General features: G+C 48.5%; 1 protein-coding gene across 3 annotated transcripts in view; it reads left to right on the forward strand.

The window, feature by feature from the left end:
* Positions 1 to 25324, forward strand: part of zbtb7c (zinc finger and BTB domain containing 7C) — a 517924-nt gene extending 492600 nt beyond the window's left edge. For all 3 annotated transcript variants that reach the window (XM_072497445.1, XM_072497448.1, XM_072497446.1), the window contains one exon: positions 17350 to 25324. In XM_072497445.1, the coding sequence (XP_072353546.1) occupies positions 17350 to 17986 (637 nt within the window). In that variant the 3' untranslated portion in view covers positions 17987 to 25324. The remainder of the gene's footprint in view (positions 1 to 17349) is intronic.
* Positions 25325 to 26028: the final 704 nt, after the last annotated feature.

Raw genomic sequence — 26028 nt, forward strand, 5'->3', positions numbered from 1 at the left:
AGATTATAAGGATATAGGTGATTAAATACACTATAGCCTGCTGCTGCAACTTTAGCAGGTGACTTTGCTGAGCTGGTGGCCAAAGTGTATTTATCCCAGATCCCAACACCCACAGATGTGGGATCACCTCCCACTTTTGGCCCTTGTGGCAGGAAATCTGCTTTATCCAGAAAACTCACCCCCATGGAACAAAATGGTTTATCTGTTGGGAACATAGATGAATCACCTTTGGATGGCAAATGTTTAACGCTAAATGTGCATTTTAAGATTCATTTAAGTTATGGAGATTTCCTCAATTATCTTTGGGGCTCTGGAGAAATGTTAAAGATCTTTTACCTTGAAATTTTGCATTTAATTATTTGAGGCCCTTCAATTGAGTGGAGTCCATGAAGTGGAAATTGTATGTCCTTTGGGGTTCGATTCCCAGCTTGGGTCACTGTGCGGAGTCTGCACGGTCTCTCGTGTCTGTGTGGGTTTCCTCCAGGTGCTTTGGTTTCCTCCCACAAGTCCAAAGACATGCAGGTTAGGTGGATTGGCTATGCTAAATTGCCCTTAGTGTCCAAAAAAAAGGTTAGGTGGGGTTAGGAGAATGCGGTGGAGGCTTGGGATTAAGTGGGGTGCTCTTTCTAAGGGACGGTGCAGACTCGATGGGCCGAAAGGCCTCCTGCACTGTAAATTCTATGATTCTATGAATATCATCTGGATGAGTTTGATGAGAATATCAGCTGGATGAGTCTGATGATCTTGTTGTTTCCTTTTACTTTCATAAAATATGTTTACTCCAGATTTGAGATATTTTCCTAGGCTTTTACAAATGGTGGACATATTGGACGGGTATCTCCGACCTCCCGCTGGGTCGGAGAATCGCTGGGGGGGGGACCGCGTGACTCCCGCCCCATCGCTCCGATGCCAGCTGCCGAATTCTTTGGAGCGGGCGGGGATCGTGCAGTGCTGGTCGGGGGCCGTTGGCAGTGCCCCCCCCCCCCCGGCGATTCTCCGGTCCCCAATGGGCCGCCCGTTTTTGGCCAGTCCCGCCGGCGTGAATTACACAAGGTCTGTACCGGCGGGACCTGGCTCTGAGGGCGGCCTGCGGTGTCCTCGGGGGGGCGTGGGGAGATCCTGCCCCGGGGGGGGCCCCCACGATGGCCTGGCCCGCGATCGGGGCCCACCGATCTGCGGGTGGGCCTGTGCCGTGGGGGCACTCTTCGCCTCCACGCCGGCCTGTGTAAAGCTCCGCCATGGCCGGCGCGGAGAATAAACCCCCTGCGCCTGCGCAGGAATCACGGCAGCGGTTCTGGGAACACGCTGGCGCTCCTGCGCATGCGCCAACTCGCGCCGGCCGGCGGAGGCCCATCAGTGCCGGTCGGCGCGGCGCCAATCACTCCAACGCCGGCCTAGCCCCCGAAGGTGCAGAAGATTCCTCAGCTTCAGGGCGGCCCGACGCCGGAGTGGTTCACGCCACTCTTTGGTGCCGGTACGGCCCACCCTCCGGATACCGGAGAATCCCGCCCATTAAGTTTGAGGAGCAGATAATGTTTGCGACATCTTGGCACATCTTTACAAATAGTGCATTTTCTAAATCTATTTTGTAAAATTAGATTTAATAAATTATTTCACATAATTATGAACATTTGAGTTCAAATCTGCTTGGGAAATCAAAAGTACATCTCCAATACCTAACATAGTATAACAAGTGACAAGTTGCATAATTTTGATTTGTTAAAATCAAATCTGAATACTTTGTATTCCTTGTATTTAAAATCAGTATTACTGGCAGAAAATTCTGCTTTACTGCAACCAAGGTCTAAGATACCACCATGATAAATCATTCACGTGCAGTTGTGTCAATTGAAGTTCAACTGAATTTAGAAAATGAATGTTTTTATTTAAAGAAGTTACAATCCTGCTTTGTTACTGTTGAAAGATGCTACGGTTTGCTTTCAATAATTTACGCTTGTGCTTCATATTCAATTATTATGATTGATGTATGATTTGCTCTTTGTGGATATGTGACATAGAGATAAAGATTGAATAAATAAGAATAGATGCTACTATGTATTAATACAAAACAAAATGCTGAGAAGATCATTGAAGGGCCTGTGCGGGAATGCTGGAGAATGCAGACCAGGGAGTGATCTCTTTCAGTCAGTGGTGTTGGGAAAGCTGTTCAGAGAGCCACGTCTGGAGATCATCAGATCCAACTGGTGTCCTGATCTTTGATGTCTCCAGGGCACCTTATGACAAGGTTTGATCTGAAAGAAGGTTTTAGTTATCCAAAGCTCCTTTAGTCTCTGTGAGTTCTCATTTATCTTTCCAAGGCTATGACACCCACGGCAGGAGGGCCTATTCCACACCCACTCCTGCGTTGAAATCCCTCAGTAGGTAAAGATATTCTGCCAAACTTGCTCTTTGGGTTGGCTGTTTTATTCTAGCTTTAAAACAGCCATGATACAGGCTTTCTGAGCAGCCAGTTAATTAGATAACTGGTTTAAACTGATTTTCAGAAGCTTTAATCGAGGGACATGTAAACAGGCCACCTTCAGTGATTTTTGTTTGTCTGCACTGGAGTGCTTAAATTGGAGTTTGATGAATGAGGAAGTTCAGTGAAAAAGGGAGGAGGTGATCTTTTCATTTTCTACCTCTCCTTGCCCTCCAGCAGCTGGCTCTTAATTTGCGACAGAGCAAGAAGCTGCTTGGTGAGCAACAGTTAAGGTCGTCTACTTATTCCAATTGTAATAAATAGTTTTAAAGTTACGGTATGGCAGGTCAACTCAGTTGAGTAGAATGTACATCCTGTGGTATGTGGGAAGTCATGGACGCATCATGTGTCCTAGTCGCATACATCTGTAGAAGCTTCAGCTCCAGGTTTTAGAACTTGAGTGGCATCCGGAGCCACTGTTGTGCATCCACAAGGCAGAGAACTACATGAATAGCGTGTTTAGGGTAGTGGTCACACCACAGGTTAGGAACATGCAGGCAAAGAGGGAATGGGTGACTTCCAGGCAGTCCAAGAGATCCAGGCAGGTTATGCAGGAGTCCCCTGAGTCTACCTTGCTTGCTAATCGGATTTCCATTTTGTATACTGGTGAGGGCAATGGTTTCTCAGGAGAGTGCAGCCAGAGCCAAGTCTATGGTACCATATAAGGCTCAGCTATACAGGAGGGGAGGAAGATGAGTGGGGGATCTATAGAGCTATGGGAATCAGACCGATGTTTCTGCAGCAATAAACATGACTCCAGGATGGTGTGTTGCCTCCCTGGTGCCTGTGTCAAGGATGTCACGGGGCGGCTGCAGCGAATCCTTTAGGAGGGAGGTGAACAGCCAATAGTCATGGTCCAAATTGGTACCAATGACATAGTTAGGAAGAGAGATGAGGCCCTGAAAGCAGAATTTAGGGAGTTAGGAACAAAATTAAAAAGGAGGACCTCCATTACTCACAGTGCCATTGAACATCTGGCTGGAGAATTGGTGTGGGAGGTAGGGCATCAGATTTCTGAGGCATGGGTACCAATTCTGGGGAAGGTGGGATCTGTACAAGCTGAACAGAGGACACCTTAACACCAATATCATCGCTGGGAGATTTGCTAGTGCTGTTGCGAAGGGTTTAAACCAGCTTGACAGAGGGGTGGGAATGGTATCCCAATCTCAAATGCCCACAGATAAATCCCCAAACTCCCCCCCAGCCCAAACACAACATGGGAGGGTCCCCTGCCCCCCCCCCCCCCCACGCACCCCCCAAAAACCACGGAGGGCAACCCCGGCCCAATCGCGCGTGTGTAAATGCCAGCTTGGCACCCTGGCAGTGCCCCTGCCCACTGGCAGTGCCAGCAGGGCACCTTGGCAGTGCCAGACTGGGCATGCAGCTAGGGGCTTCTGATCCCTTGGAGACCCTCACGAGTGCCATTCCATCTGGTCCCCGTTTGTGGGGACCAGTACCAAACGGCGTTCGCCCGAGGTCCCCGAGGCAAAGGGATTGAATCCCAAAGTCTCAGGTCCGTCGGGATTCTGCATATTAGAGTAAAGCTTACTGCTTTGCTCTAATATGCAGATTTGCCATAAACTGATCCCGCCCGTTGTTGACGGAATCCCCTTGCAGCATTTCACGAGACTGCGCTGAATCTCGCCAGGCATTGCGAGTTGGGTAGATCCCGGGAACGGGGTCTCCCAGCTTTCACCGGAATTCTGCGCTACGGCAAGCTGCTTTTCCAGTGCAGCGTGGTAGGAAGATTGTGCCCTAAGTCTAAATCACGGTTATACTGCATGATATTAGGGCGGCACGGTAGCACAATGGTTAGCACGGTTGCTTCACAGCTCCAGGGTTCCAGGTTCAATTCCCGGCTTGGGTCACTGTCTGTGCAGAGTCTGCACATACTCCCCGTGTCTGCGTGGGTTTCCTCCGGGTGCTCCAGTTTCCTCCCACAGTCCAAAGATGTGCAGGTTAGGTGGATTGGCCTTGCTAAATTGCCCTTAGTGTCCAAAAAGGTTAGATGAGGTTACTGCTTTACGGGGATCAGGTGGAGATGTGTGCTTAGATAGGCAGATCTTTCAATGGGTCTGTGCAGACTCGATGGGCCGAATGGCCTACTTCTGCAGTGTAAATTCTATGATCTATGGATTTACTAATGGGAAACCATACTTGACAAATCTACTGGAATTCTTTGAAGCTGTAAAGAGTAGAGTTGACCAGAGAGAACCAGTGGATGTGGTTCATTTAGACTTTCAGAAGGCTTTTGACACCCACTATGTCTCACATAGCAGATTACTATGTAAAATTAAAGCGCATGTGATTCTGGGTAGTGTCTTGAGATGGATAGAAAGCTGGTTAGCAGACAGGAAGCAAAGAGTCGGAATAAATAGGGGCTGGTTTAGCATAGTGGGCTAAACAGCTGGCTTGTAATGCAGAACAGTGCCAGCAGCTCAGGTTCAATTCCCGCACTAGCCTCCCCGAACAAGCGCCGGAATGTGCCGACTAGGGGCTTTTCACAGTATCTTCATTGAAGCATACTTTTGACAATAAGCGATTATTATTATTATTAAATGGGTCTTTTTCCGGTTGGCAGGACTTGTGGGGTGTTGCATGGATCTGTGCTAGGACCCCAACTGTTCATATTATATATTAATGATTTGGACGAGGGAACTAAATGTATTATCTCCAACTTTGCCCATGATACAAAGTTGGATGAGCTGTGAGGAGGATGCAGAGATGCTTCAACTAGGTTTGGACAGACTGAGTGAGTGGGTACATGCTGGCAGGTGCAATATAATATGGATATATGTGAGGTTATCCACTTCGGTAGCAAAAATAGGAAGGCAGATTATCATTTGAATGGGTGTAAATTGAGAGAGGTGGATACTCAGCGAGACCTTGTTGTCCTGAAGCATCAGTCACTGAAAGTAAGCGCGCAGGTACAGCAGGCATTAAAGAAGACAAATGGCAAATTGGCTTTCGTAGCGGGAGGATTTGAGTATAGGAATAGGGATATTTTACTGCAATTGTATAGGGCAGTAGTAAGACCGCACCTGGAGTACTGTGTGCAATTTTGGTGTCCTTATCTGAGGCAGAATGTTCTTACCTTGGAGGAAGTGCAGCAAATGTTTACGAGGCTGATTCCTGGAATGGCGGGACTGTCATATGAGGAGAGACTAAGTCGGTTAGGGTTATATTCATTGGGGTTTGGAAGAATAAGAGGGGATCCCATAGAAACTTATAAAATTCTAACAGAATTAGACAGGGTAAATTCAGAAAGAATGTTCTTGATGGTGGGAGAGTCCAGAACTAGAGGTCATAGTTTGAGAATAAGCGGTAAACCTTTTAGGACGAAGGTGAGGAGAAATTTCTTCACCTAGAGAGTGGTGAATCTGTGGAAGTCGCTACCACAAAACGTAGTTGAGGCAAAAACATTGTGTAATTCCAAGAAGGAATTAGATATAGCTCTTGGGACTAAAGGGTTCAAGGGATATCTGGGGAAGGCAGGATCAGGGTATTGAACTTGGTAATTAGCAATGATAATGAATGGTGGAGCAGGTTCAAAGGGCCAAAAGGGTTCATAAGAAATAGGAGCACAATTAGGCCACTTGGCCCATCGAGTCTGCTCCGCCATTCTATCATGGCGGATCTGTTCCTCATCTGTTACAATGCCACAGACCAAGAGCTGGATGGCAAAATCAACCAGAGCATCTCTTCCCAGAACACATGACCTAGGAGCAGGAGTAGGCAAGTTAGCATCCTGAGCCTAAACACCTTCAATGTGGTCATGGCCGATCCCATCATTGCCTCAACTCCACTGTCTTGACCATTCTCCAGAACCCTTCAACCCATGACCAATAAAAAATCAGTCGAACTCCTCCTTAAGTTTACTCACTGTCCCAGCATCCACCGTACTCTGGGGTAGCGAATTCACAACCCTTTGAGAGTAGTAGTTTTTTCCTCAAATCTGTTTTAAATTTTCTACCTCTTATTCTAAGATTATGACCAATCATTTTAGAATGCCGCACAAGAGGAAGCATCCGTTCCATATCTACTTTATCCATACTTTTTAGTATCTTGTATACCTTGATTTGATCTCCCCTCATTCTTCTAAACTCTAGAGAGTATAGGCCTAAACTGTTCAATCTCTGCTCATACGACAAACCCCTTATCTCTGGAATCAATCTAGTGAACCTCCTCTAAACTACCTCCAATGGCAGGGCAGCACGGTAGCACAGCGGTTAGCACAGTTGCTTTGCAGCTCCAGGGTCCCAGGTTCGATTGCCGGCTTGGGTCACTGGCAGTGTGGAGTCTGCGCGTTCTCCCCGTGTCTGCGTGGACTTCCTCCGGGTGCTCCGGTTTCCTCCCACAGTCCAAAGATGTGCAGGTTAGGTGGATTGGCTAAGTTACCCTCAGGCTACCTTTGCCAATTTGATCCTGCAGTCTATGTGCATTTTAAAAACGGTCATTATTATTGCCGTACCTTTCTTGCAAGCCCCCAGAGTTTCCTGGTTTATATTGTGCCCCACCGTAGAACTACTGTTTGGGGACCTGTAGGTTACACCTACCAAGGACTTTTTCCCTTTGTTATTTCTTATTTCTACCCAGACTGATTCGACAACTTAATCACCAGTGCTTATGTCATTTCTCATTACAGCACTGATCCCATTCTTCACCAGCTGGGCTATGCCATCTTCTTTACCTTGCAGTCTATTTTTCCGAAATACTGTATTCAACTCCCAGACCTGACCCGGGATTCTCCGAGCCCGCACAGGGACGGAGAATCGCCGGGGGAGGGGGGTGCGAGAGAATCCTGCCACGTCACTCCGACGCACGGTCGCCGAGTGCCCGCCGACGTGGTTTACATATGGTCCCACCCGGCGGGACCTCGTTGTTCTGGCTGCGGGGGCCGTCCTGGTGGAGGGAGGTGGGGGGATCCGACTCTGGGGGGGGGGGGGGCCTCCACGGTGGCCAGGCCTGCGATCGGGGGCTACCGATCGGCGGGCACGCTCATTCCAGGGGGGCCTATGTTCCTCTGCGTCGGGCCCCTGTAGGGCTCAGTATGTTGCCCAGGGACCGGCGGGGAGACGGCAACCACGCGCATGCGCCGGCGCGGAGACGTCCATGGCACGCATGCGCGGAACCACGCCGGTGGGTCGGAGAATCGCTGGGGGCTGACGTGAATTCCGCCGGCCGCCGAATTCTCCGGCACCGGATATTCGGCGGGGGCGGGAATCGCGCCGCGCCGGTCGCCCCCCCCCCCCCCCCCCCCCCCCCCCCCCCGGCGATTCTCCGGCCCGTGGTGGGCCGAATTCCCGCTGCTGTCATGCCAGTCCCGCCGGCGTGAATCAAACCACCTACCTTACCGGCGGGACCAGGCGGCGCGAGCGGGCTCCAGGGTCCTGGGGGGGGCGTGGGGCGATCTGCATTTAGATGCAAAGTTTTAAAATTTGTTTTAATGTTAAATTTCCCTACTCTTCTATGATTCCTTGGTGCATAAAGACATTCACCTGTTCTGTCCCCCACTTTATTTTCTGGTGACCATCCAGCACTTTGCTAACCTGCACTCTTTAAATTGGGTTTTCTAGTTTCCGCTACAACTGAATCCACCCCCCCCCCCCCCCCACCCTATATAGTTTAAAGCCCTGATGGCCTATTCCTGCTTCTGTTTTCTATGTATGTTTCTGTGTGAATGAATGGAGAAGAAGGCCGGCAGCGGCCAAGGTACTTAAGGGGTTTATGGACCAAATGGGGGGAGTGGATCCATGGCGATTTCTTAGACCTAGGGCTAGGGAGTTTTCCTTCTTCTTCCATGTCCATAAAGTGTACTCCCGGATAGATTTTTTTGTTTTGGGAAGGTCGTTGATCTCTAGGGTGGAAGAAGCTGAGTACTCAGCCATAGCGGTTTTGGATCATGCCCCACATTGGGTGGACCTGGAATTAGGAGAGGAAAGGGAGCAGAGAACACTCTGGCGATTAGATGTGGGACTGATGGCGGATGAGGGAGTGTGTGCAAGAGTGCGGGGGTGTATTGAGAGATACCTGGAGGTCAATGACGATGGCGAGGTCCCTGTGGGAGTGGTATGGGAAGCATTAAAAGCGGTGGTCAGAGGAGAGCTGATCTCCATTGGGGCCCACAAAAGGAAAACAGAGGCCAAGGAAAGGGAAAGATTACTGGGGGAGATTTTAAGGGTGGATAGGGAATTTGCAGAGACCCCGGAGGAGGAATTGTACAGGGAGAGGAGACGACTCCAGACGGAATTTGACCTTCTGACCACCAGAAAGGCGGAGGTACTGTGGAGGAAGGCACAGGGGAGGAGGTATGAATATGGGGAAAAGGCTAGTCGCCTGTTGGCTCATCAATTGCGAAAGAGGGCAGCAGCGAGGGAGATAGGAGGAATTAGAGACGAAAGGGGAGACACGGTGCGAAGTGCAGGAAAGATAAATGAGGTGTTCAAGACCTTCTATGAGGAACTGTATAGGTCTCAACCCCCAGAGGGAGAGGAGGGGATGCGGCAGTTCCTGGACCAGTTGAGGTTCCCGAAAGTGGAGGAGCGGGGGGTGGTAGGCCTGGGGGCACCGATTGGGGTGGACGAGGTTATTAAGAGACTGGGAAGCATGCAAGCAGGGAAGGCCCCAGGACCAGACGGGTTCCCGGTGGAGTATTACAGAAAATATGTGGACTTGTTGGCCCCGTTGATGGTGAGGACGTTCAATGAGGCCAGGAAAGGGGGGACCCCAACCCCGACGATGTCGGAGGCGACGATATCGTTAATTTCGAAGAGGGATAAAGATCCGTTGCAGTGCTGGTCCTATAGACCCATTTCATTATTGAACGTGGACGCCAAATTGTTGGCAAAGGTACTGGCATCGAGGATAGAGGACTGTGTCCCGGGGGTGGTGCACGAAGACCAGACAGGGTTCGTAAAAGGGAGACAACTGAATGTTAACGTGCGACGACTATTAGGGGTGATAATGATGCCCCCAGTGGAGGGGGAGGCAGAGATAGTGGCGGCAATGGACGCAGAGAAGGCATTTGATAGGGTGGAGTGGGAGTATTTATGGGAAGTGTTAAGGAGGTTTGGGTTTGGGAACGGGTTTATTAGCTGGGTTAGACTTCTTTATGGGGCTCCAACGGCAAGCGTAGTTACAGGTCGACATAGATCGGAGTATTTCCGACTATATAGGGGAACAAGACAGGGATGCCCGCTGTCTCCATTGTTGTTCGCGTTGGCAATTGAACCTCTGGCCATGGCGTTGAGAGACTCCAGGAAATGGAGAGGGGTGATTAGAGGGGGAGAAGAACACCGAGTCTCATTATACGCGGATGACCTATTGTTATACGTGTCGGACCCAGCGGGGGGGATGATAGAGGTTATGCGAATTTTGAGGGGGTTCGGGGATTTCTCGGGGTATAGGCTAAACATGGGGAAGAGTGAATTATTTGTGATACATCCAGGGGACCAGAGTAGAGAGATAGAAGGCTTGCCTCTAAGGAAAGTGGAAAGAAACTTCCGATACCTGGGGATTCAGATCGCTAGGAGCTGGGGAACCTTGCACAGACTTAATCTGACACGGTTGGTAGAACAAATGGAGGAGGACTTCAAGAGGTGGGATATGCAGCCTCTATCGCTGGCGGGCTGGGTGCAAGCAATTAAGATGATGGTCCTCCCGAGGTTCTTATTTGTATTTCAATGTCTCCCTATACTAATCACCAAGACCTTTTTTAATAAAATAGACAGGAGCATCACGAGCTTCGTGTGGGCAGGGAAAGTTCCGAGAGTAAGGAGGGGGTTCCTTCAGCGTAGTAGGGACAGAGGAGGATTGGCACTACCGAACTTGGGCGATTACTATTGGGCCGCCAATGTGGCAATGATACGTAAATGGATGATGGAGGGTGAGGGAGCGGCGTGGAAAAGACTGGAGAGAAAGTCCTGTAAAGGGACAAGTTTAGAGGCGCTGGTGACGGCGCCGCTACCGATCTCACCTAAAAAGTTTACCACGAACCCGGTGGTGGCGGCAACATTGAATATCTGGGGACAGTGGAGGCGACAGAGAGGGGTGCGGGGAGCCCTGGTGGGGTCCCCAATCAGGAACAACCATAGGTTCACCCCAGGAAGAATGGATGGAGGATTTCAGAGCTGGTACCAGTTGGGAATTAGGAGGGTGGGAGATTTATTTATAGATGGGACTTTTGCGAGCTTGGGAGCATTGGAGGAAAAGTATAAGTTGCCCCGGGGAAATTTCTTGAGATATATGCAGGTGAGGGCATTTACTAGACAACAGGTGAGGGAATTTCCGTTGCTCCCGACACAGGGGATACAGGACAGGGTGCTTTCAGGGGTGTGGGTCGGAGAGGGCAAGGTGTCAGAGATTTACCGAGAGATGAGGGAAGAGGGGGAGGAGTCGGTGGGCGAACTAAAAGGAAAGTGGGAAGAAGAACTAGGGGAGGAGATAGAGGAGGGTATGTGGGCTGATGCCCTAAGCAGGGTAAATTCCTCTTCCTCATGCGCCAGGCTTAGCCTGATTCAATTTAAGGTGCTACATAGAGCACACATAACGGGAGCAAGATTGAGCAGGTTCTTTGGAGTGGAGGACAAATGTGGGAGGTGTGGCGGGAGCCCGGCAAACCACGCACATATGTTTTGGGCGTGCCCGGCACTGGAAGGGTATTGGAAGGGAGTGACGGGAGTGATTTCGCGGGTGGTGAAGGCCCGGGTCAAACCAGGCTGGGGGTTAGCTCTATTTGGAGTTGCGGAAGAGCCGGGAGTGCAGGAGGCGAAAGAGGCCGACGTTGTGGCCTTTGCGTCCCTAGTAGCCCGGCGCAGGATCCTACTCATGTGGAAGGAGGCGAAACCCCCTGGACTGGAGGCCTTGGTAAATGATATGGCGGGGTTCATTAAACTGGAGCAGATAAAGTTTGCCCTGAGAGGATCGGCTCAAGGGTTCATCAGGCGGTGGCAGCCATTTCTCGACTACCTAGGGGAACGTTAGAGGGAAGACAGATGACCAGCAGCAGCAACCCAGGGGGAAAGGGGGGGGGGGGCGGGGAGGGGGGGTGGTTTAGTTTAGTTTAGGTCAAAGATAAAGGGGTTTTGTTACTTGTGTATTGTTAAAAATTTCTGTATTGTTATTGTTGCGTTTGCTTTGTAAGAGGGGAAAAATTGTTGTTTGGGAAAAAAATTTCAATAAAACATATTTTTTTAAAAGTGAATGAATGGAGTATAGTAAATAAGATGAGTTACAGGCACAGTTCACCATGTGGAATTGTGATTCTGTGACAATAATAGAGCCCTGGAAATAGGAAGGGCAGGACTGGGTACAGGAAAGATAGGATAGTAAGAAAAGGAGGGTGGGTGGTGGTATTGATTAAGGACAGCAATGAAGTGCTGGAGGATGAGGATGTCCCAGAGGGTTTAAGCCAGTGCCAAACCTAATGCCTTGCATTCCTATGGACTCAACCGCGGAGGTTGAGAGGGAGACCCTGACTTTTGGGCAGCCTGGGGTCTGTATTAATTTTGCCCAGGCTTTTGCCCTTGAGGGGACACTCCAGTTTCACTGCAGAGCGTTAACAAAACACAGGAGACAGTCATTACATATGGTAAGCCCAACTCAGCTGGCATAGAGAACAACTGCTACAGGCTATCTCCAACTTGGAGATACACAAGCTACAGACAAGTGTTTTGGGGTTAGAGTTTAGCTTACGAGGTCTTCAAATTCATTTTTAATTGAAATCCAGTCCTGATTTGTGAATGTCACGTTTTGCTGTGATTAATCCCCCATTATTGGGTGCAATTCTCCCATCGGGAGACTATGTCCCGACCCCGGAGTGAAAACCGGAGCGTTTCACTCCGCCGTTGAAGACCGCTCCCAGCCCCCTATTCTCCCACCCCCGGGGTCTAGGAGCGGTGGCGCGTAAATGTCGTGGCCGGCGCATGCGCGTTTGCCGTCCTACCCGAGGCCGCCCCACAAGAAGATGTCAGATGGACCTTGCGGAGCGGCGGAGAAAAGGAGGTCCTCCTTCAGAGAGGCCGGCCCGCCGATTGGTGGGCACCGATCGCGGGCCAGACTCCTTTTGAGGCCACCCCCGGTGCAGGAACCCCCCCCCCCCCCAGCGTTCCCGCGCTGTTCCCACTGGCAGCGACCAGGTGTGGACGGCGCCGGCGGGAAGCCGTCATGTTGGGCAGGCCGCTCGGCCCATCCGGGCCGCAGAATCGCCGCTCGCCCGTTACAAATGGCGAGCGGCGATTCTCCCAGCAGCTAGCCGTGATTCTCGCCGCGCCGCTTTGGGGGGGGTGCCGGGGCGACGTGGCGGGACTCGCGCGGCGCCCCGGCAATTCTCCCACCCAGCGTGGGGGGGGGGGGGGGGGGGGGCGGGGGGGGGAGAATTCCACCCATTGTTTACTCAGTATGATCACAAGAAGCTAGGAGAGATTGAAATAATCGGCGCAAATCAGTCGGGCATCGCGTCGCCCCAAAGGTGCGGAATGCTCCGCATCTTTGGGGGCCGAGCCCCAACCTTAAGGGGCTAGGCCGGCGCCGGACGAATTTCCGCCCCGCCAGCTGGCGGGAAAGGCCTTTGGTGCCCCGCCAGCTGGCGCGGAAATGACATCTCCGGGCGGCGCGGGAGCGTCAGCGCCCACTGACGGCATTCCCGCGTATGCGCAGTGGAGAGAGTCTCTTCCCCCTCCGCCATGGTGGAGACCGTGGCAAAGGCGGAAGGAAAGAGTGCCCCCACGGCACAGGCCCGCCCGCGGATTGGTGGGCCCCGATCGCGGGCCAGGCCACCGTGGGGGCACCCCCCCGGGGCCAGATCGCCCCGCGCCCCCCCCAGGAACCCGGAGCCCGCCCACGCCGCCTTGTCCCGCCGGTAAGGTAGGTGGTTTAATCTACGCCGGCGGGACAGGCATTTAGTGGCGGGACTTCGGCCCATGCGGGCCGGAGAATCGCGGGGGGTGGCCCGCCAACCGGCGCGCCGCGATTCCCGCCCCCGCCAAATATCCGGTGGTGGAGAATTCAGCAACCGGCGGGGGCGGGATTCACGCCAGCCCACGGCGATTCTCCGACCCGGCGGGTGGTCGGAGAATCTCGCCCAATAATACCGTTGTAGATCTTGAAGTCTCACTTGACCCCACAAAAGACCTACAGTGTGTGCACCATTATAGTCAGACAGTAAAAAACGGCAACAGTCCTCAGAATAATTAACATTTCAATAATATGAGGATACTTAGATTCTCGGACAACTTTTTACTTTACACAACAAAACTTTCCTTAAATTAATTGAGCCAGTAGTGAGTTTGTGGAACAAGGTTTGAATGTATTTTTGATCAGTTAATTCATCTTTGAAACATAGCATCGTGTTATGTTGTGTTTAAAAATATAACGTGGCAGGCAAAAACTCTACCTTGCCTTTCCAAGAGATGAGTATTTTCCTGGTAAAAATAACACACAGAAGAAATGAACACCCTTGCCCTGGAGCTGAGTATTTATCATTGCACATTATATCACAATATCTGCCCAGCCCTGTTTGAATGACACATTTTCACCTACAATACATCTGAGATCAACTGATCCAATAGTGAGGAAAAGACAAATGCTACCAATTTCTACTTGGTAAAAACTGCAGGCGGTTTATTGGTTGGGAGATTCAAACTTAATTTGAATGTAAGTCAATGTGACATAGCTTTAGGTTTCTGCAAATGTCACAGATTACAAATGCCATCAAGTACATGATTTTGCATTTATTTTTTATTGACATATTAAAATAGATCATGGGCGCGATTTACCAGCCACGTCCCACCGCAATCAGCAATCAGGACGGGACACAGCCTGAAGATCCCGCGAAAGTCAACTCCCGGGATTCCCGACGGTAGTTACGCCTCGCGAGATCTAATGAGGTCTTGCGAGACATCATGGTCTGGATCCCGTCCACAATGGGCGGGACCCAGACTTACAGAGTTAAGTGAGTTTAAAAACTCACTTAATTCTGCCTTCACCAGATTGGATTGGATTGGATTGGATTTATTTATTGTCACGTGTACCGAGGTACAGTGAAAAGTATTTTTCTGTGAGCAGATCATTAAGTACATGATAAGAAAAGGGAATAAAAGAAAATACATAATAGGGCAACACAACATATACAATGTAACTACATAAGCACCGGCATTGGATGAAGCATACAGGGGTGTAGTGGTAATGAGGTCAGTCCATAAGAGGGTCATTTAGGAGTCTGGTAACAGCGGGGAAAAAGCTATTTTTGAGTTTGTTCGTGCATGTTCTCAGACTTCTGTATCTCCTGCCCGATGGAAGAAGTTGGCAGAGTGAGTAAGCCGGGTGGGAGGGATCTTTGATTATACTGCCCGCTTTCCCCAGGCAGCGGGAGGTGTAGATGGAGTCAATGGATGGGAGGCAGGTTCGTGTGATGGACTGGGCGGTGTTCACCACTCTCTGAAGTTTCTTGCTGTCCTGGGCCGAGCAGTTGCCATACCAGGCTGTGGTGCAGCCAGATAGGATGCTTTCTATGGTGCAACAGTAAATGACTGAAGTCAGGGCCACCGGACGGTAGTCATTGAGGCACGTTGAACCGGCTCCCGGTATCTATCGACCTCGCTGATGAGACCTCAGCCTGGCGCCGATTTATACCGGCTCCCACAAGCAGTGGCCAGCGCGTCGGCACTTGGGCGGTCTGCCAGGTGATTGGACGCCCCCAGGTGGCTGGTATTTGGGCAGGCTGGCACCCTGGCACTTCTGATGCCACCCAGGCATCTGGGTGCCAGCCTGCCGCTGCCAGGGTGCCCAGGTAGCACTGCCAAACTAGCAGTGATAAGGTGCCCAGGTAGCATTTTGCATGGGTGAGGTGGGCTGCAGGGGTCTCGAGGACCCCCCCCAACAGATGAGTTGGGACATTAGTGAGTTGGGGCATTGGGAGGGTCCAGGGGTCGCATCAGTGGCTGGGAAATCGAGGTACCATTTTAAAAAAGCGCCCCGAACTCTTCCTGCACTGAGGAACTCCGTTTGACGGAGCTCCTTAGTGCAGGAGGTGCGTTTCCCGTCGAGGTTCGAAAGAAAAGTGCCGTTAGATAGCGGGGTCATTCCCGGCCAGGAATCCCGCCAGAATGAACCGTTTTTTTATTTTGGTTATATCGTGCCCCATGACTTTAAATAAGTGGCTTTCACCATTAATGTATGACTTCTGATAATTCTGAAGTTAGTGTACGAAAGGATAAAACTAAAACCGGTTTGGGTTATTATGGTTTTATTTTGAGAGAAGCCATTGGCGACACCTGCCTGTAATTGTGCTTACTGCAAAAAATTGTGTAAAGAGTCTTTCATTGAATCTAACTTTATGTGTGCAAAATCCTTTCTGCTTTCTGAGTATTTGCAAGCTAGGGTACCTTCACTGCCAAATATTTCCATCTGTGGCATTACTAAGGCTCCAGCTGGTGTTTTATTTTTGTTTGTTTGGGTTGCAAGCCGCCAAATATTAGCTTCCTGTGCCACAAACTGAATTTGTCACCTTTCTTCCCCAGCCCCATCGCTATGTAATTCACATTTATATAACAGTTTATCTAATTTTAGAACTGTCGTGCTGTCTGTTTCAGCCAATACTGTTTCCCCAATGTTGAACTCGAACTGGCCATGCATTTATATGTATTTCTTCCCTCCAAAATGGCACCTTTGAGTACTGGAGTATATTTAGTTTCTGGAGCCACCTAATCTCAATGATGTGCTTCTGAACAGCAGTTCCAATCCTCAGTACAATTCACAAATAGTATTGGTAAAATGTGGAAAATGCTAAATATTGAGTCATAGATTGACCCTTTTTTAATGAACGTTTTTAGGTAATCCGTGCTAGTACGGTTCAGGTTTGTTGGTCGGACTTTTACTTCTAGGTCAGAAGGCTCCTGGTTTGTGCCCTGTCAGACTTGAGTACCTAACTTAAGTTGGCAGTCTTATACAGAACTGAAGTAGTGCTGCATTGTCAGAGATGCGTCCTTTGGATGAAGCCTTAAACTAAAATCCCATCTGACACTTAGGGCAGGATTCTCCGGCTGCTCCCGTCCGGCAACCGGAAATTCCCGTCCTAGGTCAATGGACCTTTACATGATGCACGTCCCGCCCGGTGGCAGTCTTGCAGCGGATGGGGCGGAGGAATCCAGCCCATAGTGGATGTTTAGGTTTATTTTGCATTATTCAAAGAAGAACAGGAGATTCTTTCAGGGCTTTGCCTTGTCCTGTCTTTGGGATTTGCTCATGCAGAACAGATGATTTTTGACTATAGTACAACAGCCTTCATAAGGCTGAGTGTCTTTAAGACAGAGATAGATAGGTTTTTGATCAATAAGGGGATCAGGGGTTATGGGGAGAAGGCAGGAGAATGGGGATGAGAAAAATATCAGCCATGATTGAATGGCGGAACAGACTTGATGGGCAGAATGGCCTAATTCTGCTCCTATGTCTTTTGGTTTTATGGTCTTATAAGGCACCAGAGGCAACAGCAGGTGTAGGGATTTAGACCATATTCCCTCCCATAAAAAGTAAGAAGCTCATATTGTTTAAAGGATCAGCTAGTACCATTTAAAATTAAGAGGGCCTACATTTGTAACATACATCATTGAAAATGTGCTGAGAGAAACACTTTAGACCCCTACATAATGAGATGAGATGACCCGCCTAGTGTCCAAAGAGAAAAGCTTTCCAGCTAGGCATACTGAACAATGACTGGGGGAAGAAGCCCCTACTTCCTGAGAAGTATGAAGACACCGTAGAAACTTGTAGGCAACCAGCCTAAGATAAATTGAGTCAGTCAGCACAGACAATGAATTTTGTTCTAGTGCATTGTGTTTCTCTCTTTGATGTCATGTTATTTCCTCTGTTTTCAGACAAGACAAGCTAAAGATTCACATGCGCAAGCATACCGGGGAAAGACCTTACACATGCATGCATTGCAATGCCAGATTTGTGCACAACTACGACCTAAAGAACCATCTGCGGATACATACAGGGATCCGTCCTTACCAATGTGTACACTGCTACAAGAGCTTCACCCGCTCTGATCACCTGCACAGACACATCAAGAGGCAGAGTTGCCACTTGCCACGACCTCGTCGGGGCCGTAGACCAGCCGCCTGGCACTCTGCTAGCCTCCTCTACACACAGGGTGGCCCATCTCAAGGTACACATTCCAATGAAAATGGCACCAACATCCCACCGAGACAAGAGGATAGGCTTCTAAATGCAAGCACGTTGGATCCAGGCAGCCCTGAAAAGCACTTTAATGGGGATGTTCTAAATTCCAAGATCTTCATGAATGAAGCAGCAGCAAAGGAAAGAGAAAACCCTATGGCTGACATGTTGAATGGGAACCACATCATAGAGGAAAGGGACAGAGGCATCTTTGCTTTTACCCTCTCTCACAACAATACTTTCTCTCACCTATCCCAACAGTACTATTCGACAGGCAATCCATGGGCCATGCGATTTAACCCTGCTGCCTCCATTCAGGAGGCGAGTAAGTGAAGAAACAGAAGAGCGAGTTTGAAAGAAAAATAGAATTATCGACTTGCACAGAAATGCCATTCCATAGTTTGATGTGCACTTTCTGAACATAAAAATGGAATAAGATCCACACTTTGAACTTTACATGTAAAATTTGTATGTGTAAAACATCTTTGAACAGCTAGTTTTACAGACCACTGAATGATCTTGAAGTTGATCTATTATATAAAGTAAATGTATTTAAACAAAAAACCCAAAGAAGTTGAGTACTGTAGCCTACACAAACTTGAAACTGTATTTCCTTTGCTGATTTGTGGGAGAAGTGTTGTAATTATTTTTCTAATGTAATGTACTTTTTGTGACTCCGTTTTCTTCAGTAACTCAGATGAGCTTTGCCTTGACATTAAAATGGCCATCAACATTGGCTCATTCATTGAGGCAAAATATAAATGTTTTTTCAGCTGTGTATCACCGGTTAGGTTACAGAATTTGTATTTGGTTTTATTTATTTAACTAAAAATAGCCCCCAAGTTATTCAGAAATTTGTAAATGAAGAAATTGGATTATTTCTGATTATAAATGCCTAAAAGTTGATGTATTTCTATGTGTGTATAATATAACGTGCAAAGTTCTTCTCCCAATTCCATTATAGGGGCTGTAGTACTCCATAATTTAAATTAATATTTAATCTCATCACTGCAATCACTGTAGAAATAATGTAGCTTGAATTTGTATTTTTTAGAAATGTGGATAGTAAGAACAGGGTCATTCAACACTTCAAGCCTGCTCCATCATTCAGTTAAATTCTGGCTGATCTACACCTCAACTCTACTTACCTGCCTTTAGTTCTATGCCCCGTGATACCCTTCCCCCATCAAAATTCCATCTCTCTTCCAGATTTCCACCACCTGATGTGTAACAAGTGCTTTCTGGTTTGACTTTTAAATGCCTTAACTTTAATATTATTCCCCCTTGTTTTGCATCTCCCCACTAGAAGAAATAGTTTCTCCATATTAACCCTATTGAATCCCTTTATTATTTTAAATCATCATTCAATCGTCAAATTCAAGGGAATACTAGCCAAATTACTGCCTTTAGTTCGATGTTCCTTGATACCCTCCCCATCAAAATTCAATTGATCAAGGGAAGGGCCGAATGGCCACGCTGCGCCCGAAAAGCACCGCGCCGCTGCTCAACGTGGCCCATAGAAGCCGGGGAACCCTACTCCCAACATCTACCCTGATCGCAACCCCTCGCGAGATCAAAAGCGATCTCACGAGATGTTGCGATGTAAATCCTGCCCATCGTGGGTGGGATCACTTTTTGACAAATCTGCATATTAGAGTGAGACAGCTAGTTTCACTTTAATATGCAGTTTCCCGAGGCACCCGAGGCATTGGGATCTATCCCATTTGCCTCGGAGACCTCAGGTGAGTGCTGTTCAGTATGGTCTCAAACTGAGATCAGCCGGAACGGCATTCATGGGGGTCTCCAGGGGGATTGGAGGCCCCCACGTCCAGGCCTTTTGGGCAGGGTGGTACCCTGGCACTGCTGGTGCCTCCTGGGTGCCTTGGCAGTACCACCTGGTGCCAGCTGGGCACTTCCAGTTGGCAGGGGCACTCTCAGGGTACCAGGTTGGTGGTGCCAAGCTGGTATTTTTCACATTGGCGATTGCTCTGGGGGTGCCCTGTGCGGATGTTGGGGAGGAGAGCTGGGGACCCCTCATAGTGAGTTGGGGCTTTTGGGGGATCACATCAGGGGCTCCAGAGATGATGCTCTGATCTCTCGCTACACTGAGGAGTTCTGCTTGTAGAATAGTGCAGAAAACGGGGCTGTGTGCGGCCTTAGCCACGCGTTCCCCGCTGAGGCCCCCTGTCTAACCCGAGTGCTGTTCAATAGCGTATGTTTCTCATCGCTGTGAGCACTGGGAAACAGACGGCTAAACGCACTTGCTATGGGACTCTGTTCCCATTTAGTTATGTCACGCCCCAAATGTCCGTGGAGATGGTTCCAGGTCTCGACTACCTGATGTGACTTTCTGGTTTGACTTTTAAATGCCTTTAACACTAATTTTAAGATTATTCCTCCGTGCTTTACATTTCCCCACTCGGAGAAATAGTTTCTCCATATTAACCCTGTTGAATCCCTTTCTTATTTCGGATCACCCTTCAACTGCCAAATTCAAGGAAATACAAGGCAAGTTTATGCAACCTTTACTCATAATGCAATACTTTAAACCATGGTATAATTCGGGAGAGTCTGAGCTGCGTCCATTCCAAACATATCTTTCTTGGGATCCTGTTGCAAAGTATACTATAGGAGCAAGCTTAAAGCTGTTACCTCTGTGCCACGGAATGACATTTCTAGGCTCAAAGTCTTCACTTACCATTTTCTGATAGAGGTGTGATGCATTGTGGCACATTTCTGGCATTGTCAAGAGACTTCAGACTTTGGTAGGAACAAGAATGCATTTATTAATGAAAAGTAACTAGTCCAAGAGGTTTTACAGCTCTAAGCTGCATTGGGGCCCAGCATCAAGACCTAATATGCTTACTATATGGTGGTAAATCTATTCTACCCAAGAGAGGACTCCAACCTCTGAGGTGATCACTCACTCTCGATTTCCATTGGTCCTTCAAGTCAGGTGACCCTTTTCAGCTGTACTGCCTTAAAGAGACAGACAACACACACAGCAATATGAAGTTGAATGAGGCCTCATTTTACAGTTTTTGAAGCTCAAACTGCATGTTGGTCATCCCTCAATCATTACTCATCTTTCCATGGTAATCATCTCCAATTGTATCCTAAGCTTAAAAGACCATTATGTCATATTTCTACCACAGCCCTTCCCTTGGTTTACATTAGGCTCCATTAGTTCAACATCCCGAAAACCTGCTGTCTTGTGGTACCAAGGGATAGAAAGCTCCATAGTACAGTTTCAGGACATAATCTATTTACAAGTACAGAAAAGGAGAAACATATAGTTGTTAGCCAGATAGGTGTATCCATTAGAAGTTTGCATTTCCAAATATATCTTAGCAGACAACTGTGGGATCAGTCATGTATATTTGACATTAATTTGACATTCTCCAGATACTAACAGTTTCAGCACATTTCTGGTGGTATCTTTTAACAGTAAAATTAAGTCATTGAGAATAACTTCACCAATACATACTCCAGGTGGAGTCTGACCAAAGCTTTGTACAACTGAAGCTTAATTTCCTTATTTATGCATTCTAGTACTCTTGAGATAAAGCATTCTATCAACATTGTGATTACTTTTGTTCCTATGCACAAGCTTTCAATGGCTTGTGCCCATGAGGAGCAAAATCCCTTTGCTTTTGGTGTCTCACCATTGAGAACAATTCTGATTTGTCTTTCTTCAATCCAGTGTGGATGACCTCGCACTGCCCAGATTGAACTCCATCTGTCATTGTTTGCCTGCTCACTTAGGCTGGCTATGTTCCTTTGTAACTTCCTGCTCCATTCACAATTTACTGTGCCTAAAATACTGAATATAATGCATGCAAGAATGGAACCCGAGAGCAAATATTCTCCATTTTACTTTTAAGGCTCAATTTGACTGGTTATTTGTATGAAAGTGCAATATTTTCAAAACCCCAATGTCATGAATTCATTTATTCACAGGGTGATTTCCGCCGAGTGTATGGGCGCATTCAGTGCCTGGCGCGGTTCCCAATTTTGGACTCTTCTAACCGGCTCGCTCGGATTTGCGCCTAACATGTGGTAGCCGTTAGATTGCGCCATTAGAATTTTTTCTGGAGTTGGGTACTAAAGACGCCGACAAGACTCAGAGTTTGGGGCGTCATTTTTAAAGGGTGCCCACATATCAAAGTTAAATTGAAGGTTCCCCACGCACTGACATCACCCCCCCCCCCCCCCCCCCACTGACATGGGCAACACCCCCAATCCTCGAACCCGAGGGGCAGTTTCCCACCCCATCACGATGTTCACATCACCACCAACCCCTTCCCCCCCCCACACCGCTCAGGCATGAGGATGACCTGCCCCCACACCCATCCATCCTCATTGGCATCGGGACATCGCCCCCCCTCCCTTCCAAGGTGAGCATATCCCACTATGGAATCGCTGAGGGCATCCCACATTTAAGGCTACCCCCACCTTATAGCACCCCCACCACTTTCAGGTCCCCCCATACGCCCACTTCAGGCTGCCCCCCTTCACCCACCCCACCCTTCATAATAATACCCACTTCTTACTCCCTTCATACCCACCCTTCATATCCCCCCACCCTTCATATCCCCCCACCCTTCACACACCCTTCATGCCCCCACCCTTCAGAACCCCCCTTCACCCCCTCTTTTATGGCCATGGCCCCCCTCAGGTCTCGCCCCTGGCAGGGCCCCTTGGCACCCTGTCAGTGCCAACCTGGAATCCCTTGAGGGTACCAGGGTGCCTCCCTGCTATGTCCCCAACCACCCAGGGGGCTCCATTAGCCTCCAAGCCTCCCCGGCGTGGTTATCACATTTGGTCTTCATAGAAGGAGACCATTACTGATTTCCCCAGACTCACATTAAGCCGGTGGGACCAGTGAATCTCGGGAGTCGAGAGTCTCCGGCCTCGACCAAGCTGCGCATATTTAAATGAGTTTTAAGAAATATTGAAATATGCTGATCTGGATCACAGCCAGCGAAGGCATGATCCAGATTGGGTTGTGTGCCAAGTGTTGGGAGCATTGCGATCGGTGCGGCGCCCAGCGTGAAACCGATTTGGTGGCTCTCCCACTATTCACTGAGAATAGCAGGATTAGCACCGGGCTCAACATGGCCAGAGAATCACGTCCAAGGTTTCATCACTTAATGCATCAGTCAACCTATCATGAAATTTTCTTTTGAGAAAATTTATGAATGCTGCTTCAATTTGTGATAGAGGGTGAGATTCTCCGACCCCCCGCCGGGTCGGAGAATCGCCGGGGGCTGGCGTGAATCCCACCCCCGCCGGCTGCCGAATTCTCCGGCACCAGATATTCGGCGGGGGCGGGAATCGCGCCGCGCCGGTTGGCGACCCCCCCCCCCCCCGCGCGATTCTCCGGCCCGGATGGGCCAAAGTCCCGCTGCTAAAATGCCTGTCCCGCCGGCGTAGATTAAACCACCTACCTTGCCAGTGAGACAAGGCGGCGCAGGCGGGCTCCGCGGTCCTGGGGGGGGCGCGGGGCAATCTGGCCTCGGGGGGTGCCCCCACGGTGGCCTGGCCCATGATCGGGGCCCACCGATCCGCGGGCGGGCCTGTGCCATGGGGGCATTCTTTCCCTTCCGCCTTCGCCACGGTCTCCACCATGGCGGAGGCGGAAGAGACTCCCTCCACTGCGCATGCGCGGGAATGCCGTCAGCGGCTGCTAATGCTCCCGCGCATGCGCCTCCCGGAGATGTCATTTCCGCGCCAGCTGGCGGGGCACCAAAGGCCTTTTCCGCCAGCTGGCGGGGCGGAAATTCATCCGGCGCGGGGCCCCTCAAGGTTAGGGCTGGGCCCCCCAAGATGCGGAGGATTCCGCACCTTTGGGGCGGAGCGATGCCCGACTGATTTGCGTCATTTTGGGCGCCAGTCAGCGGACATTGCGCCGATACCGGAGAATTTTGCCCAGAGTCCCAATTTCCAGCCACCCTCAGAGCAAAGATAATTTTTGTGATAGCGTTATCCTTCACATTAATCTTACCTCCTTGCAGTGCTGGTAAATAAATTCCTTGTCGGTAACAGGAAGCGTGGAACTTGAAATATACTCCTACCCTCCCACCACCTACCAATCCTTAAGATGCTTTTGCATTCTGAATATTATTGTCTTTAAGTTTTTATTCCTTCCCCTGCAGATAAGTCTCATATGGAACTAAATTCTAGCTCTTAACAGTGCTGTGGGTTTACTTGTACAACAAGGCTTGCTGTGGTTCGAGGAGGTGGTGAGAGGTTAATTAAGGATGAGTAATAAATGCAGGCCTTGTCAGCGATGTTCACATCCCATGAACAAATAAAAACAGTCAAGCTCAGACTGAAGTGTATCACAGAAGTATTAAACTTTAATCCTAAGTAATTCTAACTTTGTCAATATTAAAAGCTTTCTGCATGGCCATGTATTTATCTGGCCTCATCCATATTGCACAGTAATTCCCATGATGCGTCACCAGAGATTTCCAACAGGAAAGGTTTGCACTCCTGTGAACATTCAAGTTAGGATGTCATTTGGTTAAAGGAGGTCAATACCTGTCAATATTTTTTGTTTTGTTTAAAGTTGTTCTTTTACTCATTACAGTCTTAATTTCAGAATTGGCCACTTTACTTCAATGAGTTTGAGCAGAAGCAGCAGACAGGTGGCATTGTAGACCCTACAGAATGACAAAGTCAGTACGAACTAAAGTCTTTTTCAGAAGGCAGCATGCACTTTTGCAGCATTGGACGAATATAAGAGACAGTTCATGCATTGTTGTTTAAAGTGTCCAACTTGATCTAAAAATGTGAGAACTTTTATAGGGGTTGATAAAGCATTTGGCCCAATTATCCTGTTTGTTTTGAATAGATCAATTCCATTTCCTCACTATGCCCCTCAATCCTTCCTCTCTCCAGAAACCCATCTAAATGCCACTAAATGCCATTTGTAACAGGCCACAATTTTGCGGAGAGGATATGGCTGATTTTCCTTGTACTTTTCCAATGTTTCACTCATGTTCTCTGAGACTCTGCACGCATTCTTAAAATCTTAAGGGTATCTTGTTTCCCAAGAAAAGCTGAAATCCTTAGCCTTTTCTCAGACTTAAAATTCCTGATAATTGGAAAAATCCTCATTGCTACCTGTACCCTCTCAAGGCTTAGAAAAAATCATTTACTGCAATGCTCGTTCAAATCTCGTGACAGGTATTGTAATCTGTTAATCACATTTTTTGAGAGTAATAATGGTGAAACTGTAAGTATTTGCTGTTGTTCCTTCACATAAACTGGCAGCAACCTCTGGAGTGTGCATATGCGTTGTTAAACACAGAACTCTAGAAGTTACTGTCAGAGATCCATGCTTCCCACAGCTTACATTGTTGAAGTGCCTGTAGATGGCAATCAATTAGAAATCACTGAATTGATGAAAACTTGTTCTTTTATGCGATTAGTCTCACTGTAAAATCCCTTAAACAGCTGCACCTTGTTGAATGAGGTATAACTGTATTTTTAATGGTGTAATAGGTCGATATTCCCTGCTGAACAGCCTCGCTGTACCTGGAAACTAATTTTATATTTGTGAATTTTTTTCCATTATGATAAAATATGTTTTAAATTTTTTTCAGAAAAAAATTATTGATATTTCAGCTTCTACCTTAATTCCATTTCAGTTATTCCACTCTTGTAATATTTGAAATTAAAAGTGAAATTTCAGTGTTTTTAACTTCCTGGTTAGCCGTCTGTGAGAATACTTCTGTGTGATTGACTGCCTACACTACTTAACATGTACACTGTTGATGTACACCTGGAGATCCCCTTGACTTGGTACCAGATTAAAACTGACGCTGAGAAAGGGGGCAATTATATGCCACAGGGGTTGCTTGATTTATGTGGGCAACTTTCTTAGAGGTCTGTGGTGAGAGCCATTATTGCTATGCCACTGACTGCAAAATCCAGCCTAATGTCATTCGAGGAGAGGAGCTCATAATTTAGCCAACACAACTGAAGTTCTAAGTTTGAGACCTGAAATTACCTAATACTTTGGCGAGATAATTGTAGAACTGAAGTTTTACAGCCTAAACTGAATGTAGATTGTTTGTATCCTTGAGCAAAAAGGACAAAGTGTGCTGAAACCAATTTGTTCTTGTCTCCTATTTACAGCCACCTTTGACCATTTTTTCTTCAATTTTCTCCTGTTGCTCCTCCCTTAAAGTTTGCCCTTAATAGATTATGAACGTGATGCTGCCAAAACATTTCTAAGAGCGCGATTCTCAGGCCTCGTTGCACTCGCGCTTGAGTGAAACGAGCCTGGTGAATAGCGGGAGAGGCCAAATATGAGAACTGTGGGAGGCGCCAAACAGTTTGTGATGCAACCGGTCCACTCTCCT

Source organism: Scyliorhinus torazame, chromosome 3 (genome assembly GCF_047496885.1).
Source record: "Scyliorhinus torazame isolate Kashiwa2021f chromosome 3, sScyTor2.1, whole genome shotgun sequence".
Taxonomy (NCBI): domain Eukaryota; kingdom Metazoa; phylum Chordata; class Chondrichthyes; order Carcharhiniformes; family Scyliorhinidae; genus Scyliorhinus; species Scyliorhinus torazame.